The sequence below is a fragment of the Tachysurus vachellii genome, chromosome 25 (genome assembly GCF_030014155.1).
Source record: "Tachysurus vachellii isolate PV-2020 chromosome 25, HZAU_Pvac_v1, whole genome shotgun sequence".
NCBI lineage: Eukaryota > Metazoa > Chordata > Actinopteri > Siluriformes > Bagridae > Tachysurus > Tachysurus vachellii.
The window spans coordinates 3200001-3220473 of NC_083484.1; the positions used below are offsets into that span (position 1 = coordinate 3200001).

General features: G+C 41.3%; 1 protein-coding gene across 1 annotated transcript in view; it reads left to right on the forward strand.

Annotated features, from left to right (window-relative positions):
• The window catches only part of map3k22 (mitogen-activated protein kinase kinase kinase 22), a 53583-nt gene that overhangs the window by 1060 nt on the left and 32050 nt on the right, over positions 1-20473 (forward strand). The window contains exons 2-3 of the mRNA XM_060861181.1: positions 13306-13395; positions 15214-15258. Of these exons, the coding sequence (XP_060717164.1) occupies positions 13377-13395; positions 15214-15258 (64 nt within the window). The 5' untranslated portion in view covers positions 13306-13376. The remainder of the gene's footprint in view (positions 1-13305; positions 13396-15213; positions 15259-20473) is intronic.

Consider the following 20473-nt stretch of genomic DNA (forward strand, 5'->3'; position numbering starts at 1 on the left):
CGAAATCTGAGATAATTCAATACCTAAAACATCTCAAGACAAACACCAGTCATGTCCCAATGTCTGTTCCTTGTATAGTTGCTGAACCTTGACGTACAGTATGAATGTGCTGTGGATATGACATGGATTATTAACAGTTATAACTGTGTAACTACGTTATCCACAGCCGTACAGCAGATTTGCATGCAGTCTGTTCCTATTTCCTGCCCCAGATTGGATTTGACAGGAATGTCGTGAGTGATGGGCGAAGCTTTGACTTGTGCCACCTTGGACCTTTATGAGTCATTAAGCACAAAAGCTGTCAGGCTGCTGATTGAGATATAACGTGCCAGTCCTTTTCCTTGTTTTTTTTTGTTTCTCTCCTCTTGGACATTGCTTGTGTGTACTGCAGTGATCTCGGTCTTTGTTGAATTGCAACCGCTCGTAAACTCAGTTCGTTGTTTAACTTTTTGTCCCAGAATTTGCAAACTGAACCTTGGCCCTTCATCGCGTACGGTGCGTTATCGCTTCGCATTAAAGCAGCTGTAATGAGTCATTTAGACAACAGCCAAGGCAGCCTCACACACCCTTCCTTCTGTAATAAGTCGTTCCTGCTCGGCCCACACAGCGAGCGCAGGTCTGCTGGCCAACCCACAGCAAGAGAGATGTTGATTGCTGAGCTGAAAACACCCACAGATGGATGAGCTGCTAGAAGCTTAATGGTGGAACACTCATGAGATGACAGAGCACGATGGAAATAGAAAGTTAATTCGTTGTTAATGGAAAAATCTGTTTTTGAAGCCACATTTTTTTCTAACCAAAGCCAGATATTGACTTTTGTTAGCATGCAAGTTCGATAATAAATAAATAATTAATTTATGACTTTTTATTTGAATCGGAAGGTTTAGATCGCATCATCGTTCAGCACGACCATTAACCTTTGACCTGCTCAGTTGTATCCTGCCTCAGCTGTAAGTTTGCTTTGCACATACAGATAAAAGTTAGGCTAATAGTTACAGCCTTAACATTTTCACATATCTTTGTCAGTAATAATAAAATAATTACTAATATATATTTTATGTGTATATATATATATATATATATATATATATATATATATATATATATATATATATATATATATATATATATTTTTTTTTTTTTTTTTTAAATATAGTAAAAATAAAATCTTAACCCTTAAAAAATGGAGAAAATGTTTGAAAGGTGAAAAGGGAGAAGAAATGTGTTGTATACAATATTTAATATTTAATATGATGGTGAGTTAATAAAATAATATTAGATTATGAGATTAGATCGTGTAGGGATTATTTTTGTGACCAAACATATTAGAGATAACGTCTCAGACATCAGCACAGAAACGATACGCATATATATTTAGAGATACTCTCAGCGTCAAACATGGAGACATCTGTGGGACAGAGCTGAAATGCCATAGTGACAGAAATGATGTGATTTGTCTTTATGACATTTCTGCTCCGTGTCAGAGATGTTTACATTTACATTACATTAAATTCATTACGTTTATAACATACAGATGTTAGAACATCTCTAATATGATCGGTCACGAACGTAATCCTACACCATATAGTCTCAAATATCTTCACAAAGAGACAAAGTGAAGGTTGATAATAGACCAGATTTTAAAAGTGCTTCTTTTTTTTTAATTGGACAACCAATCACAGTCCTCAAAAGAATGTTTCATACCTAGTAACAGGTTAAGCCCCGCCTCCTCTCGAAGATAAAAGTTGTTGTATTTTTCTTGCTCAGAGCTGCTCTGTGATTGGTCCTGAATCACTCTGAAGATAAGATTCCTAGTTAGAATTGTTTAAGCTAAATTATGAGCTCTCAGAGATCAGTGTTAGAATCTTTATGAATACGAGCCGTGTTGATAAAAACACTTCCAGATGTGGGACCAATTTGAGAATTAGTATAACTTTTTCCCTCACTGTTGTGATGAATGTTAAACTAAAGAAATCGAAGTATATTCATGACTGCAGCTCTAATTCAGTACAGTTTCATTTGCATTTCCACAAAGCAGCTTTACAGAATTATCTAAATTCAGGATATAGATTTTTAATTCAAATTCAGCTCTAATGAGGTAACTGTGGTGAAGCAAATCTCCCTGAGATGATATGAGGAAGAAACCTGTAGTGTGATTCTAAATCATTTCCTGTATAGTGCGAAAAGTCTCTATTTAGATTCAAAGATGTAAGTGTCATTTTGGTGAGTAATAGCTCAGTGGTTAAGCTGTTAAACTACACTATATGATACCCGACATGTCCTGTTACAATTTTACTGCCTGCTTTTTATCGAAAACCAATAAAGAACGAGCGTTAACAAATCTGACAAAAAAAACCTCCTCACAGTTTGATTAGCTGCAGAGTACCACATGATGGCAAAAACCCTGCAAGTCATCTTTTGTTCATGAGAAGCTGAACTCATGTGCACTGATTATTTATCATTTCTGTCCTGGACAGTTATCATCCTGTTTGATGGTCATATGTAGAAACTAACAAACGCTGCATATGCAATAAAACCAATGCAGATTTATTCATATTCTACCGCTTATCCGAACTACCTCGGGTCACGGGGAGCCTGTGCCTATCAAGGCAGGATACACCCTGGACGAAGTGCCAACCCATCGCAGGGCACACACACACACACTCATTCACTCAATCACACACTACGGACAATTTTTCCTGAGATGCCAATCAACCTACCATGCATGTCTTTGGACCGGGGGAGGAAACCGGAGTACCCGGAGGAAACCCCCGAGGCACGGGGAGAACATACACAAGGCACACACACAAGGCAAGGCAAAGGCAAGGCAAGGTGTGAGGCAAACGTGCTAACCACTAAGCCACCGTGCCTCCCACCAATGCAGATCAGAATCATAATTTCAAGTAGCTTTGTTTAAACAATTTTTAGAATTGGAACCAAATATAAAGATGCTAAGAAATCCCTTTTAAAACACTGAAAAATGACGATTTTGTGATGTTTTTAAACCGTACCCAAAACGGAACAGCCGGAATCGTTACAGATGTCCTCAGATAACGGCGCTGAGTTGAACACGAGTTTGGGATTGTTTACTTAAATAATGAGAGCTGAAATTGCAACGAGGAGTCTCTTATCTACTTTGGTCCTGATCTGAGGACACGGTCAGTTCTCAGCTTTAATGAGGCTGGAGGAAATCCTCTGATTATGGTCTGCGTGTCGGACTGGCTCGAGTTAATGAAGCGTCTCGCTGCAGGTAGAAAGCGAACTGAAAGCTTCTGGGTCTGTGATGACAGTATTAATGATAAGCTGATTAAATGATTGTCAGTAATGATAGTTTTATCCTTTATGTATCAGCATAACAGACTAGCCAGTAACTTATCCAGCCTTTATGTGATTACGCTCCATGTGATTTCAAATAATAGTGCATAGATATTATTTATCTGTTTATATTTATACCTTCATTTGTTCTTCTTTCTAATCCGGTGGACGCAGGTGTATCAGTGACTAGGTTCTGGGTCTCCAAGTGGTGAACGTTTCCCAGTCCACAGGCATCTGTTTGGCTCTTGATGTCACTGCTGAATGAAAGTGAAGTGTATTGTGTAAGAGAGTTAGTGTTAAAGGGATGTGGTAGTCTAGTGGTTAAGATGTTGGGTTGTGAGTTTGATTCCTATGTCCACCAAGCTGCCACTGCTGGGCCCCTGAGCAAGGCCCTTAACCCTCAATTGCTCAGATGTATATAAACGAGATAAAATGTAAGTCACTCTGGATAAGGGCATCTGCTAAATGCTGTAAGTGTAAAGAACCCTAAAGGAAAATGCTGGTCAAGTCAAATCAAGTCAAGAAGTTTTATTGTCATTTCAACCATACAGTATATAGCTGACACAGTACATAGTGAAATTAGATGTTCTTCAATGTTTCTCCAGGACCGTGGTGCTAAATAGAACAAGAGCAGAGCTGAGGACTTAATGTAAGTTAGTCCTGGCCACATAAAGTGCATCTGTGCAAGCTGGTGCAAACAGAGTGAGACAAAAGACAATACAATACAAAACACTACAAGACTATACACAAAAGCAGCGCTGACCAGAGTACATACTGTATATTCTACAGTACGTGTGCAAAAATACAGGAATGAACACTTAAGTCAAGTGTCAAGAAGATTCCATTGTCATTTTAACCATATATACTGTAGCTGGCGCAGTACATAGTGAAATGTTTCTCCAGGACGTTTGTTTGTGTGTGTGTGAGGGGTGTGTGGGGTCATCTGTTGCTTTGTGGATGCAGCGTGTGGTGTAAATGTCTGTGATAGAAGGAAGAGAAACTCCAATTATCTTCTCGCTGCAGGGTCTTGCGACCCGAGATGGTGCAAAACGTAGTCAGGATGGGAGGAGGGAGATTTCCTTAGTCTACGTAGGAAGTAGAGACACTGCAGGGCTTTTTTGGTGATGGAGCTGGGGTTGAGTGACCAGGTGAAGTTCTCCGCCAGATGAACATTAAGGAATTTGGTGCTCTTGACCATCTGTACAGAGGATTCGTCAAAGTTCAGCGGAGAGTGGTCGAGTGTTCAGAGACAGGTTGTTGGCTTTACACCAGGCAGTTAGATGTTGCGCTTCCTCTCTGTATGCTGACTCGTCGTTGTTGCTGATGAGACCCACCACGGTCGTGTCATCAGCGAATTTTATCATATGTTTCGATCTGCAGTCGTGAGTCAGCAAGGTGAACAGGAGTGGGCTGAGCACACGGCCCTGAGGGGCTCCAGTGCTCAGTGTGGTGGTGCTGGAGATGCTGTTCCAGATCCGGACTGACTGCGGTCTCTTAGTCAGCAAGTCCAGGAAAACAGCAAAACAGCAATTGACCGATTGTGTAAGACAGCATGTGCAAAGATAATAAAAACAATGTACACAGTTTGATATGGTGGTTCTGTAGACAGGGATGTATATCGTAGGAGTGTGTATTTGGTGCAGATCAGTACAGTTCAGTTTATTAGTTTGATTGCTTGTGGAAAGAAACTAGCTCTCAAATGAAGACTGAGGAAAAAATACAAAAGGTTGCACATACACTTAGTGGCTTTTCTTTCTCTGAACAATTAATCATGCAGCAGACAGAATAAATTGTTCAGGTTGCTATTTTGAGCTCATCACAAGTACATTTTTTGATTTGAGTCCTGATAGACCTGAGGTCAGCTTGTGCTGCTCTATAAATAGATCATGTTTCATTTGCGTCAGCGTGCATTCTTGTGTGTATGTGTGTATGTGTGTGTGTTTGTATTAGATAAATACCTATGTAATGGAACAGAAGGCTTTTTTTGTCCCACTGTGAACTAAAATTTCAGTTCTCACTTCACCTTTTGTGCAGCTGAAACTTCCTAACTCATTAAGTCACTTGCCAGAGGAAATATTGCTTCTTTCTCTCTGTCACATACACACACACACACACACACACACACACACACACACACACACACACACACACACAAAACATCTTTCCCGCCTTTGGGAGTTCATGTAAAAGCCTCTGTATTACAAAGCCTGAGGATTCAGACGAGACACCTGTGTAGTCCATGTGATTAGGATTGTCGTCTCAGTGAGTGCTTCAATAAACAAAACAAAAACAAAACAACATTCAGGTTCACCAGAAAAAAACAACGGTGCCACGTTGACGTCTGGAAAATGTTACCACAAAGTAAAGCAAACATGTTTTGAGATTCAGTCAGTGTTAAATCCCTACAAGCAAAATGGTGATAAAATTTATCAGCATTAATGTAGATGTAATTAATCAGCGATGACGCAACTTTCCGAGCCGGAACACCTAAACCGAGTCAACTCAGGACTCAGAGCTGTATGCTAGTTTCAGCTTGTTCTGCTTGAGAAGAGCCCCAAGATATTAACATGACAGACAGGTGGATGATTTTTCTGCATCAATATTAAAAACTGAGCTGGATATTTAAGAGCTGGAGCCATCAGATGGCATGTAAAAAAAAAAAAAAATTCACTTCATTAAAACAATTCTTTCTGATGCTTTCACACCGGCTTGTTCACATGTGTAGCATGAGAGGTGGAGGAACATTGTGGGACACAGAAGACAGTCGTGAGATGTGTTTAAAAAAAAAAAGGCAAGTCGATGTGGTTGTGTTCTCAATTGCGATGTGATTAAGCCACCTTAACCCTTGTATGATGTTCAGGTCTGTGGGACCCATATTCATAAACATCAATAGTTTTGAAAAACTTTTCTTCCTTGTAAATTTGTTGATTTTTTTCCCACTCATAACTTGATTAAATTTGATTTTCTTTTTTTATTACATTTTATTAAAAAACAACAAAAAACGAGTAGCACTTTAATTAAAAAATGTGATGTAATAAAGGTAAAGGGCAAATATTAACCATATATCGTCGCTGTCGGGCGGAAACCTCGTATGTCCAAATTTGGTCAATTTCACATATTTTCACATATCGATGCTATTGGTCAGTCCCCACGTGGGTCTGTTATTTTTACAAGTTATTGACCAATCTAAAGTCTTGAAAATAGCTTGAGCGCAAATCTCATAACTCCATTGGACACTTCAACTGTCCACCTCTTCCTCACTCCGTGGGAGAGCTTCACGGCATATTTCTCCTCAAGAAGAGTCGCAACGAATCAACACGTCTTCTGAGGTAAATGTCTTCAAAACACTGGGCTCAAAGAAAAAAAAAAATCTTGACCCCCGCTAGTTCTGGTGCTCGTCTGAGGACAGGAATTTAGCGCAAGACAATCCACTGCAACGCGACTAAACCCTGTGCACTGCAGATAAGGGATTGGGATGAAGTAAACATCTGTAGTATTTTAACATCAAATTTTTTGATTGTGTTGAATTTAAAACCCCAAAATGCAGCGGGTCAAACAGACCCACGAACACTGGCTGTGTAACAAAAATACGAACAACATACAAGGGTTAAATTAGTTCCCTGAACAAAGTTAGACACAACTTGGGTTCGAAATGTCGAAGCATATCATATCGTAGCAGATTCTGTGTTATTGTTAAACATCCTTACCTCAGAGTTAAAGTCAGATTTTATCTACTGAGGCATCTAATGCTTTAGAGAGCTAGAACTCTTGAACTTTCTGACTGAAGCCTACCTCTTCTTTTTCTTCTTCTTCTTCTTCTTATTGTTATTGTTATTATTATTTATTTTTAATTAGTCATTCTATTTCTTTTTTGTAACCCGGTGTTCTCTCTTCATCTTTTCTCCTCCTGAGTCCTTCAATGCTGATAGAGGGGAATTTTTGTCCTCGTCTCATTTCCCAGAAACCCCTTGGCCCCGTCGCAGCCCATGAGTCAGTATCACAAACAATAGAAGAAGCCTGCTGTTTTTTCTCAGCGGCTGACCTTTAAAGTTTTACTCGCTGTAGGAACGGCATCACGACGATGCTATCAGCTTCACATTCGGAGAGCGTTTTTTTTTTTTTTTTTTTTTTTTTTTGAGCTCACAGGGGAGGTGAGGTAATGCAGAACGAGGGTCTTCCTCGTCCAAGCCTCTTGCTGACTGCAGAGAAAACGGACAGATTGCACAAGGTCCTTAATGACCGGCGAACCCCGTTGTGATTTCTGGAGACTCTGGTGTGATTAAAATGGCGGTTATTGACGCACGGAGGAGTGGAACATAACAGCCGGCCTGATGTCAAGTGAAATCTTCAGAGAGGTTACAGAAGAGATTGGGAAACGGGAGTGGGGGGGGACCCCCTTCTCATTTGTTTTTGCAGAATAAACCATCATTTACAGTGAAATAACACGTTACCAATTTGTCAAGGTGGAGTAGGACGATTCGATTTCAGTGTTATTTCTATAGCAATCTGTTACGCCTTGAAAGTTCACACTCGGAGGACTGATTTTGTTGACCAATCACAGAGAAGATGCTGTATAAATATTTGAAATATTTCCTTATTGAAAAAGGGAAACTATTGTACGGTGACCTGAGGTCCTCTCTAAATCTGTTGTTCTGCCATATTTCTCATTAACATTAATGTAAATTGTATATAAATGTGTGTGTGTGTGTGTGTGTGTGTGTGTGTGTGCGTGTGTAAAACTGACATGCTGGTAGAGTAGCAGAACAGATGGGCCACAGAGTGTGAACCCAGTGCCAGAAACAGCAAGGAGAAAAGACTTCAGGGAGGTGTGTGTGTGTGTGTGTGTGTGTGTGTGTGTGTGTGTGTGTGTGTGTGGAAGGCCATATTTGGAAAGCCACCTGTCTTGGAAGCACTTCTTAACATGCTAATGGTGATCACAAGGTTATTACGTGTTTTGCGTATCAGAGTGTGTGTGTGTGTGTGTGTGTTGGGGGGGGGGGGGTGTGCATATTTCATTTTCTTTCTCAGAACTGCTCCTACATGGCTACAGCACCGAAGTTGTAACCGATCAGCCCGGGAATATAATTCCAGGAATTTTTGGAATGATAATTAAGCTATTTTTTTTTTTCTGGAGATCAATCAATACTGTATACAGAGACTTAATCTGTTTGCCCATCCTGACTCATTCGACTAACAGGATTTGAACTGTAACACCCCCAGGATTGAACCGAGTCGAATTGGAGCCCTTTTCTGAAGTGTTTTATGCGTGTTTGTCGATATTGTCATTGTTTTTTTTTTTTTGTGCCTAAGGCTGTGTCAGGTTTATGATTACTCGTGCTGGTCTGGGCACGCTCCATGGAAAATCACAGCAAACCCTTTGTGCCTCGGTCAAGGCATTTTTCTATGTTGACTGGTTGTGGCTTTAGAAGCACAAACACATAAACAACGCACGGATCTGACCTTTTCACTCAGAAGAAAGGAAGCATTTAAGAGGGGTTCAGTTTTTTTTTTTTTTTTTTTTTTTTAACATCCTCACTGAGCCAAAAGCTCAGTAATTAGGGAGTTTTTGGTCTATTTGCGAGTTCTTAAAGTGTTTGAGCCAGCCGTTCATTTCAGGCATTCCTTTTAGCATCTGTAATCCAGACAGCTTACTGCTCTGATTACTTACTGGCTACATTTCTGGCTCAAATGCTTTTATTCTGCCGTAATAGCTCACAGAATTTGTAATATCTTTGACACGATGGAGAGGAGCCATGATGGGATGGTGAGGAATGGCGTACTGTGGCACCGCCGTCAATCACATGCCAATACTGAGCGTCTGTGAGCTCATGTACAGTATGTAGAAGAGGGACGACAGCTTGTGTGTGTGTGTGTGTGTGTGTGTGTGTGTGTGTGTAAATCTCTTGCCCTTCAATGCAGGATGAGTCGAGAGCTGACTGGTTGGCTTGAAGGAAGCCAGTGTTATGCGACATTTACATATATACTGTAGTGAGTCTGAGTACCTTCATTTTCAGCGATAGCTGGTGGCGTCCGTGGAAATGAGCGTTACTGACTGTTGGCGATTAGATGTGGGTGTGTCCAGCTATGTGAAAAAATTGAGAAAGGTGTAACTTTATTCAAACACGGAGCGACTCGTTAAAGCGAATACCGTTGAGAACGAAGACTGTATAGGGCACATGATACGTTTTATACACGTTTTATATACGTTTTATACACATTCCTGCAAAATGTTTCGTTTTAGCAGCAAGAAAGCAGATAAAGTCACAGTATGTGTGAAAGTAGCTTTAACCATCACTTTCTTCTCTCATGGTAGCTGTCAGGTAATAAGATAGAGCGGGTTGATGAGTAGAAATTGGCAAAAGCATTAGTATCTCGACCATCAGCTTCGAACATAATCACTTGCCTTTAAACCTGAATAAAAAAAAGAAACAGGGATAGAAAATACCGTCTAAATACAGAATACAATGTACTATGTATAAATAAAAATGACAAATAAAACGACTAATACGGTGATATACAGTACGGAGGAGAAGATACTGTACCAGTCAGTTCCATAAACTCATTTATTTGATTTGTTAATCTAGTCATTTAACTCGTTTTATATAAACGTTCTCTTTTCGTTCTCAGTACAACATACAGCATCTGTCCAGGCTGAGACGGCACACAAGCGGCTGAAATCGAATTTATAAAGATCAGATTTTTTGAAAACAAAGCTCTGAGTATATAGATCAGATCTGTGGGTTCTGTGGGGTTTTGTGCCACTTCATCTTTCTTATATGGATTTATTTCTTGTAAGTTAAAGAGGTGGGTGGCATCGTGACTTCAGTAAACAGATGCGCGAGCTGGAAACACACATTCGCACAAATTCCCTCATTTATATTTTCCCAAATGTGGCCTTTGAAATCTCATCCAACACGTCACAGCTGCGTGGTTACTCAACCCCCTCAGAGAAACTAACACCAAGTCTGTTTGCCTTTCATTTTATGCCAGACAATTTCATATAATCAAGGGTGATAGACTGCAGTGGTCTGTGTGTGTGTGTTTGTATGTGTGTGTGTGTGTGTTTATGTGTAAATATTTGTTGATGTGTCTCTCTGTGTGTATTGGCTCATTTTATGAAAGATGTTAATAACACACAACCCTTTATAGAATCTCAGTCTACTTGTGCACGGTTCCATCATCACAACCTTTTACAAACCGTCTGCAGCTTAAACTGTCTGAGATTCAGGGGAGAAGCTAAGAAGCTCTACAGACCACTCTGTGCTTCACTGACAGCTGTAATATTCTCACGTCTTCTCCGTCTTCTCCTCCATGTCTCTGCCTGACACGTGATGTGAGCATTTGAGGCAAATGCGCCCTAAACAGAGGATAATGGCTCGCATCATCTTTTATTCAGTACGACATTTGCAATATACGACAGCTAGTGTGGATGTGTGAGGGGGTGAGTGTGTAGGTATGGGGTGAGAGTGTGGATGTGTGAGGGGGTGAGTGTGCGGATGTGTGAGGGGGTGAGTGTGTAGGTATGGGGGTGAGAGTGTGGATGTGTGAGGGGGTAAGTGTGTAGGTATGGGGTGAGAGTGTGGATGTGTGAGGGGGTGAGTGTGCGGATGTGTGAGGGGGTGAGTGTGTAGGTATGGGGTGAGAGTGTGGATGTGTGAGGGGGTGAGTGTGGATGTGTGAGGGGGTGTGTGTGTGTAGGTATGGGGGGTGAGAGTGTGGATGTGTGAGGGGGTGAGTGTGTGGATGTGTGAGGGGGTGAGAGTGTGGATGTGTGAGGGGATGAGAGTGTGGATGTGTGAGGGGGTGTGAGGGGTGTGTGTGAGGGGTGTGTGTGAGGGGGTGAGAGTGTGGATGTGTGAGGGGGTGAGTGTGTGGATGTGTGAGGGGGTGAGTGTGTAGGTATGGGGGGTGAGAGTGTGGATGTGTAAGGGGGTGAGTGTGGATGTGTGAGGGGGTGAGTGTGTAGGTATGGGGGGTGAGAGTGTGGATGTGTGAGGGGGTGAGTGTGTGAATGTGTGAGGGGATGAGAGTGTGGATGTGTGAGGGGTGTGTGTGAGGGGGTGAGAGTGTGGATATGTGAGGGGGTGAGTGTGTGTATGTGTGAGGGGGTGAGTGTGTAGGTATGGGGGGTGAGAGTGTGGATGTGTGAGGGGGTGAGAGTGTGGATGTGTGAGGGGGGTGAGTGTGTAGGTATGGGGGGTGAGAGTGTGGATGTGTGAGGGGATGAGTGTGTGGATGTGTGAGGGGGTGAGAGTGTGGATATGTGAGGAGGTGAGTGTGCGGATGTGTGAGGGGGTGAGTGTGCGGATGTGTGAGGGGGTGAGTGTGTGTATGTGTGAGGGGGTGAGTGTGTGGATGTGTGAGGGGGTGAGTGTGTGGATGTGTGAGGGGGTGAGTGTGCGGATGTGTGAGGGGGTGAGAGTGTGGATATGTGAGGAGGTGAGTGTGCGGATGTGTGAGGGGGTGAGTGTGCGGATGTGTGAGGGGGTGAGTGTGTGTATGTGTGAGGGGGTGAGTGTGTGGATGTGTGAGGGGGTGAGTGTGCGGATGTGTGAGGGGGTGAGTGTGCGGATGTGTGAGGGGGTGAGTGTGCGGATGTGTGAGGGGGTGAGTGTGCGGATGTGTGAGGGGGTGAGTGTGCGGATGTGTGAGGGGGGTGAGTGTGTGGGTGTGTCATGAATGTCCTACCTGAAAGAGCCACATGACTGGACAGGTCACATGACCAGATTATAATCACTGTCTCACTGATGCTGATCATCTTCAGCATGTCGCCTGTAACACTGGACGTGTCCTAAATCAGATGAGTATCTCACTCTCTCACTCGCTCACACTCTCTCTCTCTCTTGCTCTCTTCCTCCTTCACACACTCTCACTCCTACATCTCGACCTCTGTCTGACAGAGTGTGTACCCTTTCTCCTCCTTGCTCTCGCTCTTTTTCAACCCCTCTTATCCCTCCATCCTCCTCTCTTCCCTTTCCATCATGGATCCTCTCAGCATCCCTTCTTCTTTTCTCTCTGTCTCTCTTTCTGAGCTCTAAGTATGCGTATTTCTTTCTCCCTCTTTCACCCTTGGTTGTCATCCATCTTTTTATCCTCATCTCTTTCTCCCACTATCCTTTTCTCTCCTTACGTCCTTTTTGAACTCCATCTATGTGTATCTTCATCTCTTTCTCTTTAACCCTCTCTCTGTCTTCATCTCTTTTCTTTTTCTATCCTCTGCATTCTTTTTTATTTATCTTCCTCTCTCAATCCTTTCTTTGTCCATCTATTTGTCTTATCATCTTTTTAGCATAGCCCTCTCTTTCTGTGTATGTGTAACTTGGTTTTGTGTGTGTGTGTGTGAGCATGAGTCTGTATGTATATGTGTGTAAGTGTTTGTGTGTGGGTGTGTATGTATGTATGTGTGTGTGAGTGAGCGTGTGTGTGTGTGTTTGTGCGTGTATGAGCGAGTGTATGTGTGTGGGTGTGTATGTATGTGTGTGTGTGTGAGATCTTACAGTATAGTGTGTGTGTGTGAGCGAGTGTATGTGTGTGGGTGTGTATGTATGTGTATGTGTGTGTAAGTGAGCGAGTGTGTGTGTTTGTGTGTGTAAGTGAGCAAGTGTTTGTGTGTGTGAGTGTATGTGTGTGGGTGTGTATGTATGTGTGTGTGTGAGTGAGCGTGTGTGTGTGTGTGTGTGTGTGAGCGAGTGTGTGTGTGAGCGAGTGTGTGTGTGTGTGTGAGTGTGTGTTGTAAAACTGATGTTAAACATTGGCTAGAAGCGGAAGTGGTAAAGACAGCTGTGAATTATGTAACTCTTTCAGCACATGGTGTGGAGGCCCAAGTGTGTGTCTTTTTTATTGTGTGTATGTGTGTGTGTGTGTGCTTGCTGCATGAGTAATTGTTAGTGTACACAAGGTGTGTGTGTGTTGGGGTGGGGGTTAAGGGTGTGGAGTTGTGTATGTGTGTGAGTGTGTGTTCTGAAACTCTTGTGGTTTGTGTTGTTTCAGGCTGAAGAGTCTGTGTTTGCCTGTCGACGGAGTCGAGCGCCACAGCTCGAGTTCATCACAGACACTTCCTGATGATGACAGTAAACATGGGTAAGTGTGAGGAACATTGTGTCCCTTCTCTCTCTCTCTCTCTCTCTCTCTCTCTCTCTCTCTCTAACTCTTTCTCTTGATGCTCTGTGCTGATAGACACGCAGTACACATTGAATACATTTTTAGCACCAATAAACCACCGCCACCGCCACAACACGCACTCACACACAAACACACACTCACACACAAACACACACTCTCACACACACACACACACACAGTGCACATTCAGTTGGCAGCTCCTCATTGAAAGACTTCACACTTTCAGCAACATGTTAAAATGTGTGCAGAAGCAGTCCTGGCCCTGGAGGAGGTTCCTTTCTGCAACTCGTTTTTTTTTTTTCATCTGTCTTAGGACTTGTTCTTAAATTTCGCACATTCGGCACTTTCTCTAATTAGAAAAAGGCATCCATTTTCCATCTGTTACCCAAAGCGTATTACAAATGCTGAAGTAATCATAAGCATTTCAGATTCAGATAGTGTTTGTTGCTCCATGGACTTCATGCCAAGGATAAAAAACCAAAAATATGAATATTTCTATGTGAGTTTATTGCTTTTGTTACGATCGCTCGTTGATGTCGCATCTGAGTAGTCAAGTTCTCTCTCTACTCCCTATTATTGCTGCGTTCATCTAAAACTTGTCCCTTCGAGTTATCTATTCCTACTGAATTACCGTGACGTCGAATTCATATCAATTTAATTTATTTACACAGCGCTCTTAAAAAATGGACATTGTCTCAAAAGAAGCTTTTCAGAAATATAAAAATGTTGGATGAAAATGATAAAGTTTAAAATTAAGTTAATATTTATCCCAATATTTATCAAATCAGCAAAGGGAAAAAATATATTAACCCTTGTATGATGTTCGGATCTGTGGGACCCATATTCATAAACATTAATAGTTTTGAAAAACTTTGCTTCCTTGTAAATTTGTTGATTTTTTCCCACTCATAACTTGATTAAATTTGATTTTCTTTTTTTTTTATTACATTTTATTAAAAAACAACAAAAAACGAGTTGCACTTTAATTAAAAATTGTGATGTAATAAAGATAAAGGGCAAATATTAACCATATATGCTGTTTATATTGCTTGTCATTGGGATGAAGTAAACATCTGTAGAGTATTTTAACATCAAATTTTTGATTGTATTGAATTAAAAACCCTAAAATGCAGCGGGTCAAACAGACCCACGAACACTGGCTGAGTAACAACAATACGAACAACATACAAGGGTTAAATAATTGTTGTGTAGAAAAGTCCAGAAAAGTTCAAGCTCTAGTTCTATGTGTCCCCTTATACATATAAATAACACACACCAGTTTTGCAAAGTTTGTTTATTTTATTTTATAATTTTTTTTAAGTGAAACTGAAATATGGACATATAATGAATGTGAAAAACATTAGCAGTCTGATATTTTCACTCAGCATCCATCTTCTATTCAGTCAGTGAGCCTTGTTGAGCGAAGAGGTGCCTCACATGACCGCCCCAGAGGCATTTTTAAGGCAGAGTGAAGCAGAGAATATTAACTTAATAATAAACTTCTTAGCGCAAGGTATGCAAACTTTCATCACAGTGGAAAAGTCAGCTGGCAGGAGTGTGAGGGGTCAGGAGGAACATGCCTGAGCTGCACAATAAAGAAATTCTTGAAATGCTGTGTGCAGTATTCTTTTTCATTCGAGAAAAGACTAAACAAATCTTTTACTAAACACATTGCTAAATAGTGGCTCTTGTATAAATGTTACTTCAGTTGCTTGACTTTTTTTGTCATGACCGAGTTTGAAGTCTTACTTGTATTGTTTTACATGCGTGTTACAGATGACGGTCTTCACAATGGGCCCGGACAACACAGGAACATGCAAGGTAAGGATTGTTTCTCACGTTTAACCAAATTAGTTATGGTTATCCTGCTCATGGTCATATTTGTCCTGGTCAGTGTCATGATTACTGTTGTCAGGGTCATATTTATCCTGGTCAGTGCCATGATTATCGTTGTCAGGGTCATATTCATCCTGCTCAGGGTCATGATTACTGTTGTCAGGGTCATATTTATCCTGCTCAGGGTCATGGTTGCCATAGTCAAGTTCATGGTTTCCATGGTTATCATGGTCATGGTTATATTGGTCACTCTCATTGTTATCCTGTTTAGAGTCATGGTTGCCATTGTTAAACTGGTCAGGGTCATGGTTATGCTAGTCAGTGTCATGGCTATCCTGTTCAGGGTCATGGTTATCTTGGTCAGGGGCATAATTATCCCAGTCTGGGTCATGGTTGCCATGGTTATCCTGCTCGGGATCATATTTATCCTGGTCAGGGTCATGGTTGTCGTGGTTGTCATGGTTATCCTGGTCAGGGTCAGGGTCAATACTGCACAGATCAAACGAATATTTCAGGTTAAAACCATACCATTCTCTGCTATTTCTTTATTAGACTCTAAGTGCTTCTGTAACCAGGCCTCAGTGCCCCATACATGGTTCACAATTTTGCTCTATCCCTATTTTATGTGAACTTCAGTGTGGTTCTCGAGGACTGGTTTGAGATCCACTGAGTGAAACCAACATCAAGCTAATATTAGCACAGTGCTGCATAGACAAGGCCAACCATAATTACACACTGTGTATTGTTTACAATTTGGGTTTATACTCATATCTGATCTGCGGTACACACTTGAACCGAGGAAGCTATCAAGCTGGTTCATGAGATAAGATAAATTAGAACAACCCTAGTCTGTATAATGCTCTGAGGAATTACGTTGTTACGGCGTCTGTTAACATTGCTACTTAGCTAATGAGTACAACTAAAAAAAGTCTACACACCCCTGTTAAAATGGCATGCTTTTGTAAAGTAAAAAACCATATGTATCATTTTGGGGGAAAGGAGATAAAAAGAAAATGTACAATAAGCTGGTTGCATAAGTGTGCACCCCCCTAAAATAATACTTACTGTAGTTAACCTTTAGATATTATCACAGCATTCATTCTTTTTGGGTAAAAGTCGATCACTTTGGCACATCTTCATTCATCAATTTTTTGTCATTCTTCTCTCTAAAACCATATTAACTCTGTCAAATGAGTTACCCATGTCCTGTGTACAGCCCTCTTCAGGTCACCCCACAGATTTTCAATTGGATTTAGATCTGGACCCTGGACTCTATTCATTATTTCCTCTAACCTGACGCTTCCAGCTCAAAAAAAAACAGCCTTAAAGCATGATGCTGCCACCACCATGCTTCACCGTGGGGATGGTGTTCTGTAAATGATGTGCTAAACATTAGCTCTGAATGCTGTAGGGTGAATAATTGATTTTCAGCACATGGCTAATCAGTTTAAGTGCAAAATGTATTCTGTAATGTTTAACAAAATCTCACACACACCTAAACACTTAGCTCATCCGCATTACTGCAGATCTTCATGGGCTTTTCTGCAGGCAGGTTAGTAAAGGCATTGCTTTGTGAGCTTGATCTGGAAGAAAGGAGATCAAAACTGATGAAGATATGGACAATGGGTCTGGCCGAGAAAAAGTTTGTGCTCATGAGAATATGTGACTGTGTGTGTGATGGAGGTAATATGCATTGTTTCCTTGAAAATAAATGGTGACCTTATTCTAAGAACACATTGCTGGTTTTGCACAATCCCTTTGTGCTGATGTAATTCTGGGGAAATCCCTTTAGTCTCTCCATTCAGCCCAGTTTTGCACATGCCTTCCTTTAAGCCATGTAGACCTGAACAGAGCCTGTGTGCGCGCACGCACACACACACACACACACACACACACACACACACACACACACACACACACAGTGAGATGAGGCAATCCAGAGAAAGCATTCTGAAAGGTTCCAGCTGTGCTCTTTGACTTGCTCTATCAAGAAGAATGACCTTTAAAAGTATCACAGTAATGAATTTCTCTCTACAAGATGAAATCTCCTTGACAAGTTTACATGCTTGCATACTCTCTGTTGTTTTGTACTTGCTTTTGTGCACCAGTGCTTGTGTATTGCAGCTCTCTCACTATTTTCACACCTTTTCAAATATGATATTTGGAAGATACATATGTGATATGGTAATTGAGCAAATGTCCACAATTTGCGTACTGACTGCATTTGATTCAGTACCTATTGAATTTGATTCAGTTCCTTCTGTGTTTGACTCAGAACCTACTGCTTTTAACTCAGTACCTACTTAACTGGATTAAGTAACTATTGCATTTGACTCAGTACCTACTGCATTTGACCCACTACCTACTACACTGGATTAACTACTGCATTTGACTCAGTACCTACTGCATTTGTCTCAGTACCCACTACATTGGATTTATTAACTACTGCATTTGACCCACTACCTACTACACAGGATTAACTACTGCATTTGACTCAGTACCTACTGCATTTGACTCAGTACCTACTGCATTTGACTCAGTACCTACTGCATTTGACTCAGTACCTACTGCATTTGACTCAGTACCTACTGCATTTGACTCAGTACCTACTGCATTTGACTCAGTACCCACTACATTGGATTTAGTAACTGCTGCATTTGACATAGTATCTACAGATTTCTATTCAGTACCTGCCGCATTTCATTCAGTACCTATTTGCATTTTGCAACAAATTGAACACCATGATGATATAGTGTTGAAATGGCTGATCTCTCTCTTTCGCTCTCTCTCTCCTAAATACCTTCTTCAATCTGTCATTTTTTGCTCTCTCTGGACAGATGGTCACTCTATCGCACGGCAGTCAAGGATACCAAACAAATAATACAGCTGAATGACTGCTGCTGCCAGTAAATTAGTCACTGACATCTCAGACGTATGCATGAATGCTCACACACACACACACACGCACACACACACACACGCACACACACGCACACACACACACACATACACACACACACACACACACACACACAGAACTCCCACATAAAACATTAACTGCCACTGAGGATTACTTCAGTGCCTACATCACTGACACTTCTAAAAGCAATGCAGGAACCCACTGTGCAGCCCAGGAACAAACCACAACCAAGTTTCAAGATAAATTTACTCAAAACCCACGAGAATAATGTAATCGTGTTAAGGATTGTGTAGAAAATGTTACACAGAGCTGTTTCAAATATGTAGCTGAGAACGCCACAGTTTTCTGTAGCTGGATGTGGTGGGATGGTGTAACTGTCTTCCCTGTCAATCGCAGCACCACTAGTCAATCATGGACACTTCTGAGGTCATGTATGGAGAAGATGGTCACTTCTGTGTGGACTTATATTTGATATCTCTTTCGAATGACATATAGACAGTGAATATTACAGATTTTGCAGTATATACAGTATATATGTACTGTATGAGTTTACCTGCCATTCATTTTTAGAGAAAAGAGAGCTGAAAGTTTTACCAATTCAACTGAAATCATTGAGTTATTAAGCCTATTTATTTATTTGTTTGTTTGTTTGTTTGTTTGTTTAATGGAATGTCTTCTGGATGATTTTAACATCTAGCCCTTGTCTTAGGATGTGCTGTGTTTGTAGTATTTATCATCAATGTACTGAATTGTACATTGGACTGAATTAAAATGTATTGAAAAAGGAGGTGAGAGAGAGTGTGTGTGTGTGTGTGTGTGTGTGTGTGTGTTGTGTGTTTGTGGAGGCTCCCTAAGAGGTGGGAATGGCTGTTACACACCACAGTTTTTGGAATTATGACCGTCCACTACCGCAAGTCAACATCACTCACCATTCAAATGCTCATTTAAATACGTAAAACATGATTCGCACAGGATTGTGGATTTTTCGAGGAAGGGACTGACTCCTGACTCGTGCTGACTCTGACGTCTGTGTTCTCCAAAGCAGTCCATGTGAATGACCTTGTGCATAGCTTGGAACTACTACTACACACACACACAACCTAATTGCCTCCATTAAGGCCACTTGATATGTTAATTCACGATGAGGTTATTTGCATGATTGCACTCCGTTTGCTGGATTTAGCCTAACAAGGTGGCGGCGAATTCATGCCCTATTTAAATGTGTCCCAGACTGTTGATTCTGGAGGCGAAAAAAAATGTTTCTCCTGAGAATTTGTTACGTATTCAAGACACGCCGTGCGACAAGTTTAGCAGAAAAGCGTCTCAAGCTTTGAAGGGAAATAATTGGGCTTTTTCTCAGAATCCTATCCAAGTTTCACTTTAATTGTTATTTTGTGGAGGTGTTCGAGCTTCTCCTCAGCGCTGGCTGGTTAAAACAAAACCACTGTGTTGCTCTAAAAGCCTCAGATGTGGTCGTCAGTTTGAAGCCTGTGTGTATGAAAGCATGGCGTGTTTCACGACTATCTCGGCTAGTGCGTTTGTTGCATTATTAAACACCTCTTTTATTTGCCCAAATAATCTTTATTTTTGAGAGAGTTCACATAATATTAACCTTAACAAACACCTGATCGAATGTTGATGAACAACTGTTTAAATTTTTTTATGGGTTTATGTTGATGAACAGCTTTTCTTTATTCATTCATTCATTCATCTTCTACCGCTTATCCGAACTACCTCGGGTCACGGGGAGCCTGTGCCTATCTCAGTCGTCATCGGGCATCAAGGCAGGATACACCCTGGACGGAGTGCCAACCCATCGCAGGGCACACACACACACTCTCATTCACTCACACAATCACACACTACGGACAATTTTCCAGAGATGCCAATCAACCTACCATGCATGTATTTGGACCGGGGGAGGAAACCGGAGTACCCGGAGGAAACCCCCCAGGGACCGGGAAGAACATGCAAACTCCACACACACAAGGTGGAGGTGGGAATCGAACCCCCAACCCTGGAGGTGTGAGACGAACGTGCTAACCACTAAGCCACCGTGCCCCCTGGAACTGGATTATTTTATTTAAATATAAATCTAATTAATGAATGAATTTCTTTTAAATATCTAAAATGATGTTTTATTTTTATATTAAATTTTAAGTCCAAATTAATTATGAGGGGAGAAAACAATACGTTTTAATCGACCTATTCAGCATCCAGGGTTAGGAACTCGAGAACCTTGTTAGGAATTTGATGTTTCATAAAAGATAAGAAAAAAAG